General features: G+C 41.9%; 1 protein-coding gene across 1 annotated transcript in view; it reads right to left on the minus strand.

Annotated features, from left to right (window-relative positions):
- The window catches only part of TG (thyroglobulin), a 197,897-nt gene that overhangs the window by 158,273 nt on the left and 23,711 nt on the right, over positions 1-15,913 (minus strand). Inside the window, exons 11-16 of the mRNA XM_084619139.1 lie at positions 15,045-15,157; positions 11,817-11,928; positions 9,558-9,758; positions 6,014-6,223; positions 4,741-4,895; positions 2,746-2,902 (exon numbers count right to left, since the gene is read on the minus strand). Of these exons, the coding sequence (XP_084475265.1) occupies positions 2,746-2,902; positions 4,741-4,895; positions 6,014-6,223; positions 9,558-9,758; positions 11,817-11,928; positions 15,045-15,157 (948 nt within the window). The remainder of the gene's footprint in view (positions 1-2,745; positions 2,903-4,740; positions 4,896-6,013; positions 6,224-9,557; positions 9,759-11,816; positions 11,929-15,044; positions 15,158-15,913) is intronic.

A 15,913-nucleotide genomic window follows, 5' to 3' on the forward strand; every position in this document is an offset into this window, starting at 1 on the left:
TAGTTAGTTAGTTATAGTTATATAAAACTAAATTACGAATCTGTTAATATGATAGTTCTAAGGACTGCTGCAACATATTAATATGATCTGTAACTTAAGGAAATTTAGACATACACACACACAGCTCAGTTCAACAAACTCAATCCAACTCAATTCAAATATACCTAGAAGAGAGATGGTGACACAAATGGAAACAGGTAAAGAAAACTTTCACTAAAACATGTGAAGAAGCACTGGGGATTCAGGAATAAACATCGCAATGAATGGTTATATAAGGATACATGGAAGAAAATAGAAGAAAGACAGAAAATTAAACTAAATCAAGCAAAAACAAGAACACAGATACAGTGACTCCAGGAGGAATATGCCATAAAGAAAGAGAGGCTAAAAAGAGTGTTAGGAAAGACAAACAAGACTTTATATACAAAATGGCAGAGGATGCATAGATCACTGTAGCACAAAATGACATGAAAACACTCTGCAACATCACTAGACAGTTGTCAGGAAGAAAAGCAATACCAACCAACCAATTAAAGGCAATAAGGGCAACTTAAAAACAAAGTAATCAGAACAATTAAATACACGGAGACAGTACGTTAGTCAACTACTAAATAGCAAGTCAGTGACCAATCCCCCAGGTACAAAAGAAGGAGAAGATCGGGATGTCAAATTAAGTCCTAGCCGCAGAGCAGAAATAGAGAGTACAGTCAACGACTTGAACACAGTAAATATTTTGAAAGGCCTCTTACAAAAGATATGGGAAGAAGAAAAAATACCAAACAAATGGAAAAACGGTTATATAATGAAGCTACCAAAGAAAAGAAACCTCAGTCAGTGTAAAATCTGGAGGGGAATTCAATTGCTGTTTATCCCAAGTAAGGTATTTACACGTATTATTCTAGACAGAATAAAGAAATTGGTAGATTCAAAGTTAAGACAAGAACAGACGAGGTTCTGACAGGAGACATCATGTATACATCAAATAGTAACCCTCCATGTCATTGTAGAACTGCCAGTCAAATGGCAGTCACCGCTTTATATGAATCATATAATATCAGGGTTGGAAGGGACCTCAGGAGGTCATCTAGTCCAACCCCCTGCTCAAAGCAGGACCAATCCCCAACTAAATCATGAATTGTATAGCCTTTGATACAGTGGATAGAATAGTTTTATGGAAGTTGCTATGCCACTGGGGAATCCCTAGATTCTCTGATCAGTGAATCATCTAAGAACTTCTGGGTCCTTGGATTCCAGTGGGATAGTAAGCCATCCTCAAGACAAAAAGAAGAGAGGAAGAAAAATTGTTGGAAATGTTTTGTAATGCTACTGACTATGTCATGATAGGAACACCTTCTTGTGAAGCTATTTTGTGCTCCAGGGATGCAGGTGAAAATTCTTCTTGTCTTCACAAACTGTACATACAGTGCAGCCAAGGTGCAGACAGGAGAACCAAGATGCTTCTCTGTGAGTGTGCAGGGAACAGTTACAATAGTAAGAAACTGAAGCTGGTGCAACTTTAATTGACCTTTCTTCTCCCCTTGCAGTCATTCAGGTGTATAGAATAGCTCCAGCATGAGAAAAATGGGACATTTTACATCAATTCAGGCTAAATTCATATTTTCATCTGTATTGTTGTAGTGTTCAATCATTCCCTGAAAAGCATTTCAAGATGGGGGGGGGGAACTGTAGCGTGGACAGGGACAAAATGTATTCTCAATACTCTAGAAGACTTTTCAGAATAAACTTGAATATAAAACTGAACATAATTGTACGCTGATCCACCATACGCAAACAATTTAATATTCATGTTTCCCCAAATGGATGTAAACACAAACAGACCGTGTAATTGTATGGTAACCACACAACCACTCCACTCAGAGCCAAGTTCTAAAGACTTCTGAACTCAGTTCCGATCTGGAAGGCACATGGAGTCTTGACATTCCCAAATTAGAAGAGGGAATTTGTGGAGGAGGGTTGTTGGTTTTTAAATGCTGGGAATGGCATTCCAAAGCCACAATACTGCAGACAGGCCAGCATGAGGCACACCTGAGCTTGGAATAAATGCTCTGTCTCTTGTTTCTACGTTGGTAGAGGCCAGCAGTGTCCACAGCTTCTAGTCAAGAAAGGATTGCCTTACCCTGATTCTGTACCTGACTCAGCAACCACAGTGATGGACTGTGCGTACTTGACACAGGATTTAGGATGTAAAGAGTTAGGCACGCAGATACTATGGTGATGAAGGCAGCATAAGAACCTATATAGAATACAACAGTATTGGGGAGGAAGTTTGACAACAGGTGCAAACTATGGCTTCCACCGAGTCCAACTCAAGTCACATGTAACACAGCTGTTCCTGCTGTTGGGGACATGACCAGTGCAGTGCAACAGCTGGCATGAGCCTGCCCATGTCAGAAACACAATTCTCAACACCAGCTGAGGGAGGCTCGGTTGTGGAGCCCTGTTTAATAAGTATATTCAGACATGATTCCTTTTCATAATGTAGTCACAGCCTGAAAATAGGCATGTATTGATTCTTCTCAGAGCCAAAGTTTGAAGGCCTTAAACTTCAACTCCAATTCAGAGTGAGGGGAAAAACGTTCCAGGACTGCCCCCCAATGCCATTTGGCATTCCTGACAGTTTTTAAGCTCATTATTCTCTCCCAGGAGTAGGCATAGGAGTAGAATTAACAGCCAAACAGGCTACATAAATAGAAACATCAACGGGGGGTGGGGGGAAAGACATACCAATATCATGTAAATCTGGGAGACCCTCTGCTGGGATGCCTTCAAGCTGAGCTTTCCATGTGACGTTCACCCCCAGTCGGTCCACACTCAAACACTCCACCAGCACAGCAGAATCATCGCAAACAGAAACTGAGCCCGGGTTTCCAAACGTATTTACCTTAATAATAATTTTTAAAAAGAGACAGATTTTAAGGTTTGCGGCCTTTTCACCCTCCCTGCTGCCTCTGTAGCAGAATATTTACACAGGCCTGTGCTCAAAACAAGCATTTGACAAGAGGAGATGTTTTCAGAATCATTTAAGTCCCATTTTTAAAATGACTTATGCATTGAGAAGCCTAAGTCCTATGGACTTTCAGTGAGAGTTAGGCTCCTAAGTGCCTAAGTCCCTTTTCAAAATGGACCTCAGGCTTCTAAATCACTTGGATGCTTTTGACATTTTTATCCAAGATCTTTTTTATATACAAACCAGATATTGACTCTAAGATGTATTGCGCTTACTATACTTATTGTATTTACTGTTACTTGTACCAGACTAAGACTGCTTAACTGATTTTCCTTTGTCACAATATCTGTGGCATAGACAACGCAACACACAGGAGATTTCACTCCCTATCTAAGGTTTTTGAACCGGGCCCCTCACCCTCATGTCTGAGTAATTTCCAGTTTATCTGACTGGCATGGCAAGGTTCCTAGTAGCCTCCATGGAATTTTCTTACCTTTTCTCTTTTCTGATGATACGCATCTCAGCCTTAGGTAGGTGCGGGGCTAAAACCTGGGTCCACTGGTTGCTGAGAAACTACCACATCAGTGCCACCCCTCAAGAGCTCTGGCAGAGTAGTGATTGACGGGCTATGAGCCTCATGGGGTCAAGCACCACAGGATATGCCACCCACAGAGAACCTGCCTGGCAGTGCTCCCCGGATTCCTGATTGGTCCAGGCACGCTACTGGAGGGGAAACCTGGAAGTTGTCTGTGCACCTAGCTAGATCCCCAGCTGGCTGCTATGACAGACCCTGTTCCTTCACCTTGCTTTGGTTTCTGACTTTGGCTCTGATTTCTGGCTTCCAACTCCAGCTCTGATCCTTGGCTGCAGCTCTACCCACTAGACCTAACTCTGTCTCCACCCACTAGGCCAGACCACTCACACCCCAGCTGTAACAGGATTCACTGGTATTGTGGGAGTGGACTGGAGGGGGTAGGGTAATTGTTGTAAATGTCATGCTGGTTATAGTAGAACAGGTCTATCAAGCAGGAAGAATCTGCAGCTTGACCTGAAGCTGCCCACCACAGTACAGCAACAATTTTAAGCAGCATTAATGGAATACTGTAAGTATCAAACTGGTTCATATTCCATATTTAATACTGATTTAATTTTGTATTGTAGGAAACCTTAACAGGTAAGAGACAGCAGAAGAACTGGAATTTTGCGTATGAAATGAAATAATTGTTATGCATGGTGGAGTGAAATTCACCCTTCTGCAAAGGGCTGTCATAGTGTTTATGTACCACTTAAGCAATGCATAGGCCTTATGCTGGTCTTCCACAAAGGGTTGAAGTTCACACAGTAGAAAGGGTTAACATAAGAGAAGCATATCATAGTTCGGAGAAAGCCACTGCACTGCACATTTAGGCAAGACCACCTATGAGAAAACATACTAGTAATGAAATGAAATTCAAGAATGGTCAATTTGACCCTGATTATCAAAATAAATGTCCTAACATTGAGATTTATTATAATGTGTAATGTTAGCTGATGCTGCATGAGTCAGAATATAATCCTGCTCACTCTTCTCCGTGGCTGAAAGTCTGTTTAAAGTCCTGGAAGTCTGTGGAAAAATTCAGACTCTAAATGATCACTGGGAGATTTTTGGTCTGTGAACAGCTGTAAATGGGTTATCTATAAGACCCCATATTTTTTGTCTCCACCTTTTCATGTCCAGAACATAAGATGCTGCACACTTTTTTCACCCATCCAGAAAAAGAGAAGTAAAATACCTGAATGTGACAGAAACCAAGGGCCTTCAATGCATCTAATATAAAGATCTGGAATGCCTGCAGTAAACCAGCGTAGTCAGAGCTGCAGGACTTCTCAGAAGGCAGCAATAGCTCAAAGTGTGTTTGAGCTTGGACATTCTGAAATAACTGGAGTTCTGAAAAAGAAAAAAGGGTGTTTAGTACCCTTAATATTTATGACACAACATGTACCAAAGCTGCCTTTCAAAATTACCTAGGTGAGGGGTATAGGAAAGCCATTGACACCACAAGCCAAGTTTTGATCTTGCATCAACCTCTGTTCTGCAAACACTAAAGTCATTCAGAACATGTTTAAAAATAAAGAGAGACAACTGCTTAGGCTTAGGATGAAAGATGGATCAAATTTTAGATTGAGACCAGAATCCAGATCCAAGTGTGTTTAACTTTTCATTTTATTTTTTGGGTGGTGGGCCGTGTGTGTGTGTGTGCGTGCTGGGGTGTGTGCTTTGTTGTGGGTAGGAATGTTTGAAACCAGCCTATTGTAGAGACAAGGGTCAGCTGCAAAGTTGAGTTCCAGATCTGATCCATATTACCTCAAACTTCGGTAGTGTTCAGCTTTGACATTTTGATCGGACCCCATTTCTGTCCAAATCATTGTCAAGGCCAGTAGTAAGAAAGAACTGGCCACATGAGTTCAGAACGACACATGCAGCTTCCAAGATACGAGGTGATTTTTATTCTTGAACACAACAAAAACACCACGCCGCAGCCAATGAAGATGGCAATAACCTTAGGGAACAGATTGCTGCAGAAAGACACAGAAGTAACAAAGTTACTTGATTATGCAAATAAACATTTGAGTTCTGCCAGATTCAAACATCTGGGACTCATCTGTTCTTTCAGAAGCAAGTGATTCCATCGGAGCCATTTCATGACACCCATGTCTTTTCACTTACAGAGAAAAATCTGCATGTAGATTAAATATCCATCTATTTATATCTCTATTATTACAAAATAAGAGGACTGTTCCAGGTATGGGAGCAGCTGAAAGGCAAAGTTGAAGATGAGGATGAAGACAGAGAGCAAGATCGACCTACTGCACATCTTAATTAGAAACCACAGATCTAATTACTTTCTCCTCTTACTGTAATTAAAATGAGGGCATCTTCTGTTAAATCTATTTACTTTCCCCTGCATCATCCCTGGTGAAGGTGCAGGAACTAAACATGGGTGGCTTCTAAACATTGATCTCTGGTTAAATAAGAGAACACTCCTCTGTAGCAGCTGTACTTACTCTGACAGCTTTGAGAGAGGGGGGGTTCTGAGATCCAACGGCGACTCTCTCTATCACACAGGAATGTCGCATTGGAAAAGGCGCTATGGAAGCCTTGACGACAAATCAGCTGGCACTTCTGAGAACGCTGGTTTTGATCAGAGATGTTTGCACAGAAAAGTGCTCCATTGACCACGTAAGACACATTGAAAGGCAGGAGGCATTGGGGACCTGGGAAGATAGGAAGAAAAGGAACATGTGAAAGATAAAACTATGAAACATTCATTCAGGATAAACTCTCCAAATAACCCTCATCACCTCCAAGGGGAGCACACACAGTGTGCTAGACCTAGGCATGTAGTTCCCACTGATGTCAATGGTCTTGATCCAATGCCCTTTGAAGCCAATGAAAGGACTTACACTGACTTCAGTGATCATTGGACTGGGATGTAGTCAGAGACTACTGCATGCATGGCTTGAAAGTATATTTGGCCATTAGAGTGGAAAGGCCTTCATATCAATTTCATCCAGCTCTCTTGACCTCCCATCAGAAAGCTCATTTGCTTGCCAAATATAGCTTGTTTTCCCAAACACTAACTGTGTCATAGCACCTCCTCTTCCTGTCACTCTTCAGTGCCTAACATTATGGTGTGGAGCAAAGAGAAGAATATCAGTTGCTCATTGTCTTAATTTCCAGCTCTTATGCTACTTTACAAGTTTCCCTTACTGCACCTTTTTAAAAAATGAAGTGTACTATATCTCAGTAAAAAGGTCATTGCAAGATTGCCTATCCTCTTAGTGATTCCAGATCAGCTCATAAGCCCAAAGCCAGAGGCCAGGAAAGGAGGTGGTTGCTTGCTTTACAAACTCCCAGAGCTGAGACTTCTGGAGACAAATACAATCGTCAGCACAACACCATCAGTTCTAACACATAACACAGGTAATTTCTATCATCACCAGTTTAACTGTTGTCATCGTAGGCGTTTAGGGCAACCTCTATTAATAGCTCTTCACACAGGTCAATGTAAAACCAATCGGTTGTCTTCTGTATTGCTCTAATATTTTTCACAACCAACAGGCCACATTGTGCTCTCATCTATACTGGCCCAGTACGGTTAATTCTAATGGGGTGTGCTGGTGTGTCAAGAGCAGAATTTTCCCCAAAGAACGTAACATTTGGAGTTGTTGGCTGTACTCCCTTTGTATTTTCTGTATCATATATAGGTTTCAACTTGGGTCCCTCATTACTGAGCCCAATCAGTAACTTCCTTGTTTGGTCCAGCCTCCAGCTCCTTCCTCATTCTTGTTAGTCTGACCAGCAGCTCACAAGAGAAAGGGCGTGTTGTCATTCTTACATGTCTGAAGCCCATTTGTTGTTGTTGGAGGAATGAACAGTGCCTTTCACCATCCATCCCGTCACTGGCAATTCATCCCTGTGGCTTAATGGTCACTAAATAGAATGTTGACTTCTCTCTCCCCAGCACTTTTAACGATCTACCTAGGAAAGTAGTCACATCCAGGGACTTGCGTCTGAATTTACTCAGGGCATTCCGTCTCTCTTTCTGCCCCACTCCATTTATCAGTAGTGGAAAGTTGGAATGTGGATGGTGCAGAATATGAAGAATACTTGGAATTAACATGACATACACATCAACAAGAAAATATTGGATTCTATCAAACTCTATTATATGGAGGCAGAAAATGAGCTATGGGAACCCAGCTATTATGGAACTGATTGGTCTAATAAAAACCATATTGTATTCAATGTGCACTTGAAAGTTACTGCTGTCTTTTCTGATATAGGAATATGGATTTATTGTACTCTCCCACTATTCATCTGCTGACAGGCCATCTTCCCATCTTGGAAATATGTCCAAGGTAGAGATAAAGACTTGGGCTACTTCTCAGGCCTATTCCAGAGCTCTTAACAACAAGGAGTTACAGGCTGGATGGACAAGCCACTTGTAGGAATGTAAGAACCCCCTGAACCTTCATCCTAAACTCTAACCAAAATGTTTAAGTGCAAAAACATTCCATTAACGTTTTTTTATCCTTTTTTTAATTATTTTTTTCTGCGCTTCCAGAAATAGATGTGACAAAATTCCAGGAGAAAGGTTGTTCTCAGGGTATCTTCATAACCTGACCATAACCAGAAGGTAACAGAAATCTTGCAAGAAAACCTATTCTTGAGATTTTACAATACGTCTTTCTAACAATTTGGGGCTGGAGAAGTATCTAAATCATGAATTGTTACTGATCACTCTTGTGCCTGGATCCATTAGAGATGGAGAAAAACCTAGTGGGCATTGAAGCCTCCAAAATTGGAGCCTAGCACCCATGCAAAACCTGCCAACATCTTCGAGTGTAGCTTCTGAAGTCCATTTTCAGCCCATACTCAGGGAAAACTACTATTGACCTTCAATGGGAGAAAGGACAGAGAAAGGACTTCAGAATTAGGATCTAGTTTGGATCTTCTCCACTCGTCCTTTCTGCCAACTCATGCTCTTCCTGGAGCCTGTCGAAAGCTGTTCCACCTTTCCCTGCTGCTCTCCCGGCGCTCTCAAAGCATCCTGGCTTCCTAGGCTCCCTAAACGTCATGATTTCTCACAAGATCTCTCCTACAGAATGCTCTGTTGCTGCAATGTAATATAGTACATTCGCTTCCAAGTTTCCAAGGATTCATCCATGTGACTAACATACATTGCAGCAGCCCTGTGTTGAAATAGTTAGATATGGGAGAACTCTGCAAATCCCAGAATCACATAGGGAATCCTAAATACTTTCTTGTAGGTTGGTCTTTTTAAATCTACCAACAACATTCATTTCAAAAACAGAACAAAGAGCATAAGACTATCCAGCAGGGGATAATTCTGGCTGTAAAGAGATTTTTCTAGATCTAATTTCTGTGAATTTATCATTGCAATTTGGACCATATTATTGAAAAATGTTTAATTTGTTCCGCTTCAATTCAGTGATGGGGAATCTATTATAGTTATTGGAAATTAAGTTTATCCAAACCTCTCTGAAATCATGCTGGAAATCTTGACAGAATTGCAGATCTTTGTGGCTTTGGTGATGCAGGAAATACACCGTGAACATGTAGTGTTTTGGCCAATATACTTTACCATCCTGGTCAAAGCCCAAAAGTAGGAATTGCAGAAATACACCTTTTTTTCCCCAGCCAGTTAATTTTTTTTCACTCCAAGGGCAGGCTGAGACTGGGCTCAGTTCAAGTATTGGGCAAAGTGTTCAGGGTGGTTCTTAGATTAGCATAACTGACTCATCTGTCTTGACTATTCTTTATCACTAAGATTGGCCACTGAATCCAAAAGCCCTCTCCCCTGTTCAACCTAACAAAACCCTCTGAACTTTAAGGAAGTTTGGAAAATGTGCCCAGCCTGGCTGGAGCCTCTAAATACATATTTAAATAAAAATAAATCTCTATAATAGATTGAACAGGAACCTTAAATCTCAACACAGCTAAATGTTGGGGAAGTTTAGATCAGGGTCCTGTTCTGGATCTGAACCTTGTGTAAAAGTTATTTTGACTGTTGCCACAACTCACTTTCACATGCTGGCCTTTCTCCTCTTACTCGTGTTCCAGGCACCTCCTCTCCATTCTCAAAGACACACCAACAGCTTTCCTGATCCTGGTCGCACTGCACTGGTGAGAAGTTCCCATTGTCCCCTTCACACTGAGGGATGTATCCTTTGCCAATTTCTCGTGAGCGAACTTTGGACTTCAGCATACTACAGAAAACAGGACCTTTAAAGACAAGAGATTGATTACAAGGGAAAGAAGAGCAGAAAAGGAGAAACTCTGAGCAACTACAGAAATGAACCTCAGTAATGTCCAGTAATTGTCCAAAACACTACATCTTACCATAATGGTACTTTAAATTTGGGGCTATTGCTGAAGGAAACAGAGAGATTATAATGGACAAATCGTCATGAGACCATAGTTAAGTTTGTATCAGTATAGATATACATGGGACTTTATTATCTCTACAAAATGCTGCCATTTTGAACCATTAATATGCAAGCTATCTGAATCTTCATAAAGTGGATCTTGTATAAATACGGTACTGATGATACTGATATTTGTTCATATTTAAAACAGTTTTGCTTTAACTGTGCTTGAGCACTTTCTGTGTTCACTTTCCATGAGTATTCCCAGGCTGAACTGGTACAAATAGTTGAAATCTCAAAATTTTGTGCAAACCAATAATCAAACTTTTTTGGATCATGTCAGTAAAAAATGTTTCATTTTAATCATTTCAAAATGTTACATTTTGATTTTGACCTTTTTATATATTTAACTTATTCTTTTTTTTTAATCCTTATTTTAGTATAAAGAGGCTTGGAGGGAGTAGTTTGTTTATTAGTAAATATCAGTCAACATTAATTTCACAAACTTATGAAAAATATTTCCATCAATAATAATCAAAATTTACAGATAGTCAAAGTAAAAAAAAAGGCTGCTTGAGAACCTTTTGGAGTCTGATTTAAGGATATTTACTTTGTACACTTTGACATAGGATGTTGACCATTTGTGTTTTTACAGAGCTTTAACTTTTTGAATTTCAAAATCTACTGTTATTAAATAATTATTGTCTGCCCTCTCATTGCCTCACTCACACACACCATAATTTACAGCAACTATGAACATTTTGACTGATTAAAATTTTGATCAAAGATAGACATTGATATTATCCATCAAAATTATACAAAAAATAAAAATCGAATTCTGTCAAGCCTAAATATAAAATAATTAATTTTTTCAAACAAAAAGTCATTTTGAACCAAAAAAAATTAATTTATCATTTTGGAAATGTTTCATCAATTTCAAATTTTTGTTCCCCAGATTTATTTGTTTAATTATTTTGAACCTGGAGATCCATGAAAACCAAACCCAGGGTTCTGAGTTCAATCCTTGAGGGGGCCATTTTAGGGATCTAGGGCAAAAATTGGGGATTGGTCCTGCTTTGAGCAGGGGGTTGGACTAGATGATCTCCTGAGGTCCCTTCCAACCCTCATATTCTATGATTCTATAACTCTTTCCTGTGAACTGTCTTGGTTTTGACAAATTGGCATTTTCTGACCAAAATATTTCATTAGAAGATTCCCAACAAGCTCTATTTATTAACACTAATACACACAAAAAATCTAATTTTAATCTCCCAACCCTGCCAACACTTATGAACACGTAACCATACACTCATGAATAGTTCCAATCAACTCAATCCCAGCTTGGGGCAAAGTGTTCAGCCTGTTTCTTACTCAATGGGACTGACCATGTACGTAAAATTACATAGATGTAAGATCTTGCAGAACTGGGAACTAAGCTTGTACTCTTGCATATGTAAATTGTGTATATTCACAATCCACTGATAATGAACAGTCTGAAAGCAGAAATTATTCACAAACAATTTCAGCGAAAAGAATAAATTCAAGGGTTTTACAATCTTTTTTGTGGACAATTTGCAAACATAAAAAAGCAAAATTTGTTAAATAAATTATTTGTAAAGATTTATTCAGCCAGTAGCAAGACGTATTGAAGGCATCTTGAAATTTTTTTAATAAAAAAACTAAATGTATTTTAATGTACTGAAAGCCCTAAATGGCACAGGCAAAAGGGACAGATTCATACCTGTCTTTTAAAAACATAAAAGGTTCCCAGATGTCCAAATAGGCCTGTTCCCTATTCCACTGAGCTACAGGGCACAATTTTGGGGTGTCATAGCAACTGTGGAATCTCACGAGCCTGGAGCTTGTTGAGTTTCAAAATGGTTTAGCCAGCAAGTTGGTGAATACCAGTACTTACACTGGGGGCTGCCATCTGAATCCTTGCTGCTGTGTTGTATTATGGCTCCTGACGTGGGATCCACACACCAAGTATCTGTGTCTGATTTCTGTAGCATAGTATATTCTCCAGTCTAAGATGGACAAATTACAATGTCACTATAGGATGATGTACTTTACACAGAGATGTTGTTAACACGCAATGTGCAACAGAACTCACATTTCAAAAGCCTTGGCCATAGAATCATAGAAATGTAAGGCTGGAAAGGACCTCAAGAGGTCATCAAGTCCAGCCCTCTGCACTGAGGCAGGACCATGTAAACCTAGACCATTCCTGACAGGTATTTGTTCAACCTGTGCTTTAAAACCTTCAGTGATGGGGATTCCACAACCTCCCTTAGAAGCCTTTTCCAGAACTTAACTACCCTTAGAGTTAGAAAGTTGTTCTTAATATCTACCCTATCTCCATTGCTTCAGATTAAGCTAATTATTTCTTGACCTACCTTCAGTGGACATGGAAAACAATTGGTCATCAACTTCTTTATAAAAGCCCTTAACATATGTGAAGACTTTTATCAGGTCTTTTCTCAATACAAACCATGGCCAGCTGTCCTCATAAGTCAGGTTTTCTAAACCTTGTATCATTTTTGTTGCTTTCCTCTGGACTCTTTCCAAGTTGTCACATCTTTCTTAAAGTGTGGCACCCATAACTGGACACAGTAATTCAGGTGAGGCCTCACCAGCATCAAGAAGAATGCTACAATGACCTCTTGAGTCTTATGTCTTAGTCCCGTGGGGAGCGATGGGGCTCCAGCCCCACAGTTCCACTCCTGGTTTCAGTCCCACGGGGGTGCCAGGGCTTGGGGCATGGGTTTCAGCTGCAGGGCCTCACAGCCCCCTGAAACAGCTCACAGCCCCCCAGGGGGCCATGGACCCCTGGTTGAGAACGTTGTTTTATGTTTCTTGTGCAAGCAGAGTCTGAATGAATGCTTCCCTGACAACTAGCTGGGAGGGGGAATGATTTGGTTGTGTTTATTTAAATCCATTTGCTCCTGCTCTGCCTACATATTCAGCAGATACGGTGGTGTCAAAGTGATCAACTTTGGCTGGTGTTGGGTACAAATCTCCTTATTACTGAATGCAGGGGTAGTGAAATATGGTTGCCAATGTTGTAATTATTGTAGGAACAGAGGAAAGCAGGACTATGCTTTACCTGTCCCAAATGAGGAGGCCACCTTCAGTTGAAAGAACCTCGTTAAGCCAGGGGTTCACATGTCAGAGCCCTGTGAAAGTAAGAGGGCTGGGTACAGGTATATCCAACCAGGAGGCTGCACTCATCAAGGGTTTAACCTGTTCCTCCCCACTGTTCAAAGAATAGAGCTAAATAGGTGTCATTAGGAGCCTCTTTGTTATGTTAAATGCTCAATCGGAGCTGAAATCACTTGTGGTAAGACTAGGAGTACTTGTGGCACCTTAGAGACTAACCAATTTTCTGCCCTGCCTGCTAAGAGCTAAAAAACATTGAGAGCTGAAATCACTGGAGATGGGGCAGTGTTTCTGTCCAGTCTGAACAGAGCTGAACATTACTAAGAGACTGGAGCGCAAAGGTCATAGCAGAGAGGCAGGTGGCAGCAGAAGGTGACTGACAGTCAGCAGGTGAACAAGTGGCTAATGCCACGGAGAGGCACAATGAGCGGGCAGCAGGCTGGTGGAGAGGTGCGACAAGAGCAGCGAGCGGGTGGCCAGCAGGGCGGCGGTGGAGGGCCGTGACGAGCAGCCAGCAGGGCAGCTGGTGGAAAGGCCCGGCGAGAGCAGTGAGCAGGCGGCTGGTGGAAGCAGCAAGCAGGCGGCCAGCAGGGTAGCTGGCAGAGAGCGAGTGCCCGAGCAGCAGAGTGAATAAGGTACCTCTTTACGCCACCTGTGGGGGAGGTGAACTCTGCAGATGTACCTCTGAACTCTGGGTCTGCACTGACCAAGGACAGCAACTGTTAGAGGGGTGCAGAGAAGGGTCGGGCATGTGAAAGGGACTTTTGGGTTTCTGGACTTAAGAACCTGAGGGGGAAAGGACACTGCCCAACCTACTTGGGGGTGGGTCTTTTACTCATGGTTTATGTTTATGCAAGTGGGGAAGTATTGCCTCTCAGAGGTTCCCAAGGGGTGGTGTATAAATTTCCCAGATTACTTGGTGGGCGCTCAAGCCGGTTCTGTGTTGTAACAGTGGAAAGGAACCCCTAGATATTGAACACAGCCCTGGTTGCTCCTGGCTCCACCTGGCAGAAGGGTTACTTTCTAGGGGTAACTCATTATGGGCCTTTCTGATTAGGTTCCTATATGCTGGTGCTATCCTTTGTAATTCTCTTTAGCAATTCATCCATGTTTCCACTTTAGAAGTTTCTGATGGAGCCATATTGGCCTCCTTTTATTCTTCCTGTTTTTCCTTTGCATCAGGATAGTTTGCAGTTGTGGCTTTAATAGTGTCTCCCTGAGAAACTTCCTGCTTTCCTGAAATCCTTTATCCCTTATATTTTCTTCCAATGGGACCTTACAGTGAAAAACATCTTCCAGTTTCATGGAAGAAAGCAGTGACAAGATGAACCACAAAAATCAAATTAAAGCTGCTCTTAAGCCCACAAGCTTGATTCAGCAGAGAAAACTGGGCCCTGAGAGAAGCAGCACTTACCTTTACAAAGAATTCATATGGAAATCCTATAAAAGCCTGGGTTTAAAATTACATTTTATCCTTTGTCCCCTTCTTCAAAGCCCCATTTGGATCATTGTCATATAACTAGAAAGCCCTGCGGAGCCTGTCCTGGGGCCAGACAGAACTGATTTTTGTCTCTGAGGCCCAAATCTTCCCCTCCATTGGAAGAAATCATTGGAAAGTTCCTCTTAAAATTCAGTTAACTGAATAGTGTCATTTAGGCACATTTCTTCATTGGGGCCAGAGCAGAGTCACATTGTCCAGGGAAAGCTTCATCCGGAATGGCAGCTCAGGAGACACGGTCTCCTCCCCAGCACATTAAGCCATCCTTTAAGGAGGGTGACACCTACTCTCCTTTGGGCACAGACCCTGCTCAGCATCCTACCTCCATGCCTCCACCTGAAGGGTGATGTGAACCCCCGGGGGTGTGTGGCAGAAGCGCCTCAGCACAGGAACTGCAATTGCCTATGTCCTTGCCAGGGCATTAAACAAGGTACAGAAGGCTCAGTTTGCCCCTTCTCTCCCCATCCCCCAGTTATACTCATTTACCTCAAGACAGGAGGGGATGAACAAGTCTGCAGCAGTAGCGCTGAGCTCTGAGCCGCTCTGTTTCCAGCTGGAAATTAACGCATTGGCTCGAGATCGCTGACATGATGTCTGGCCTTTGAGAGAGAAAATGTACGGCTGCATGAAGGACATAAATCTGATCTCCTCATGCCTTCCTGAATGAGGCAGCATATGACTAGAGCAACCATATGTCCTGTTTTGGCCAGGACAGACACTTTTTTAAGTTCTGTCCATCCTGACTTTTTTGGCAAAAGTGATCAGTTGGCAAGAGCAAACAGGACAAATGCCGCGTTTGACAAAATGTGAAGTGTGGAGGAATGTGTGGTGGGCGAGCGGCAATGCCAGCCCCGTGCAAGGGGGAGGCAGGGCTCAGACAGGGGGCAGGCAGGGCTCGGGTGAGCAGCAACCCCAGCCTCATGCAGGGGGGCAAGCAAGGGTTGGGCAAGCAGCTTGGGCCAGCCCTGGCAGGAAGTGTGTGGGGGGGGGCTTTGAGCAAGCCCCACACAGTGTTCCCCGTTTTCCTTTTGGGAAATATGGTCACCCTAAACATCTCAGATCTCATACACATCTTCATTGTACTATCCCATGGTCTCAGATTGGCAGCTGCCATGTGAATGCTTTGTTAAGTGTTAATTCTGCCTCCTATATTAGCAAACGTGGCAAACAAACAAGGACAAAGTGGTAATGGGACAAATTCATCCCCCAAATAACTTCATTGACTTCTGGTGAGTTGGCCCAATAATCTCTGCTGGCACCTATTCAAAGAAAATCAGAACCTACAAACACATGTCTTGGAGCTGACCAAGAAACTAAATCACAATGAATGGAATCAGAAGAGAAAATATTCCAGG

This window comes from Lepidochelys olivacea (assembly GCF_965140295.1).
Source record: "Lepidochelys olivacea isolate rLepOli2 genome assembly, chromosome: 2".
Taxonomy (NCBI): domain Eukaryota; kingdom Metazoa; phylum Chordata; order Testudines; family Cheloniidae; genus Lepidochelys; species Lepidochelys olivacea.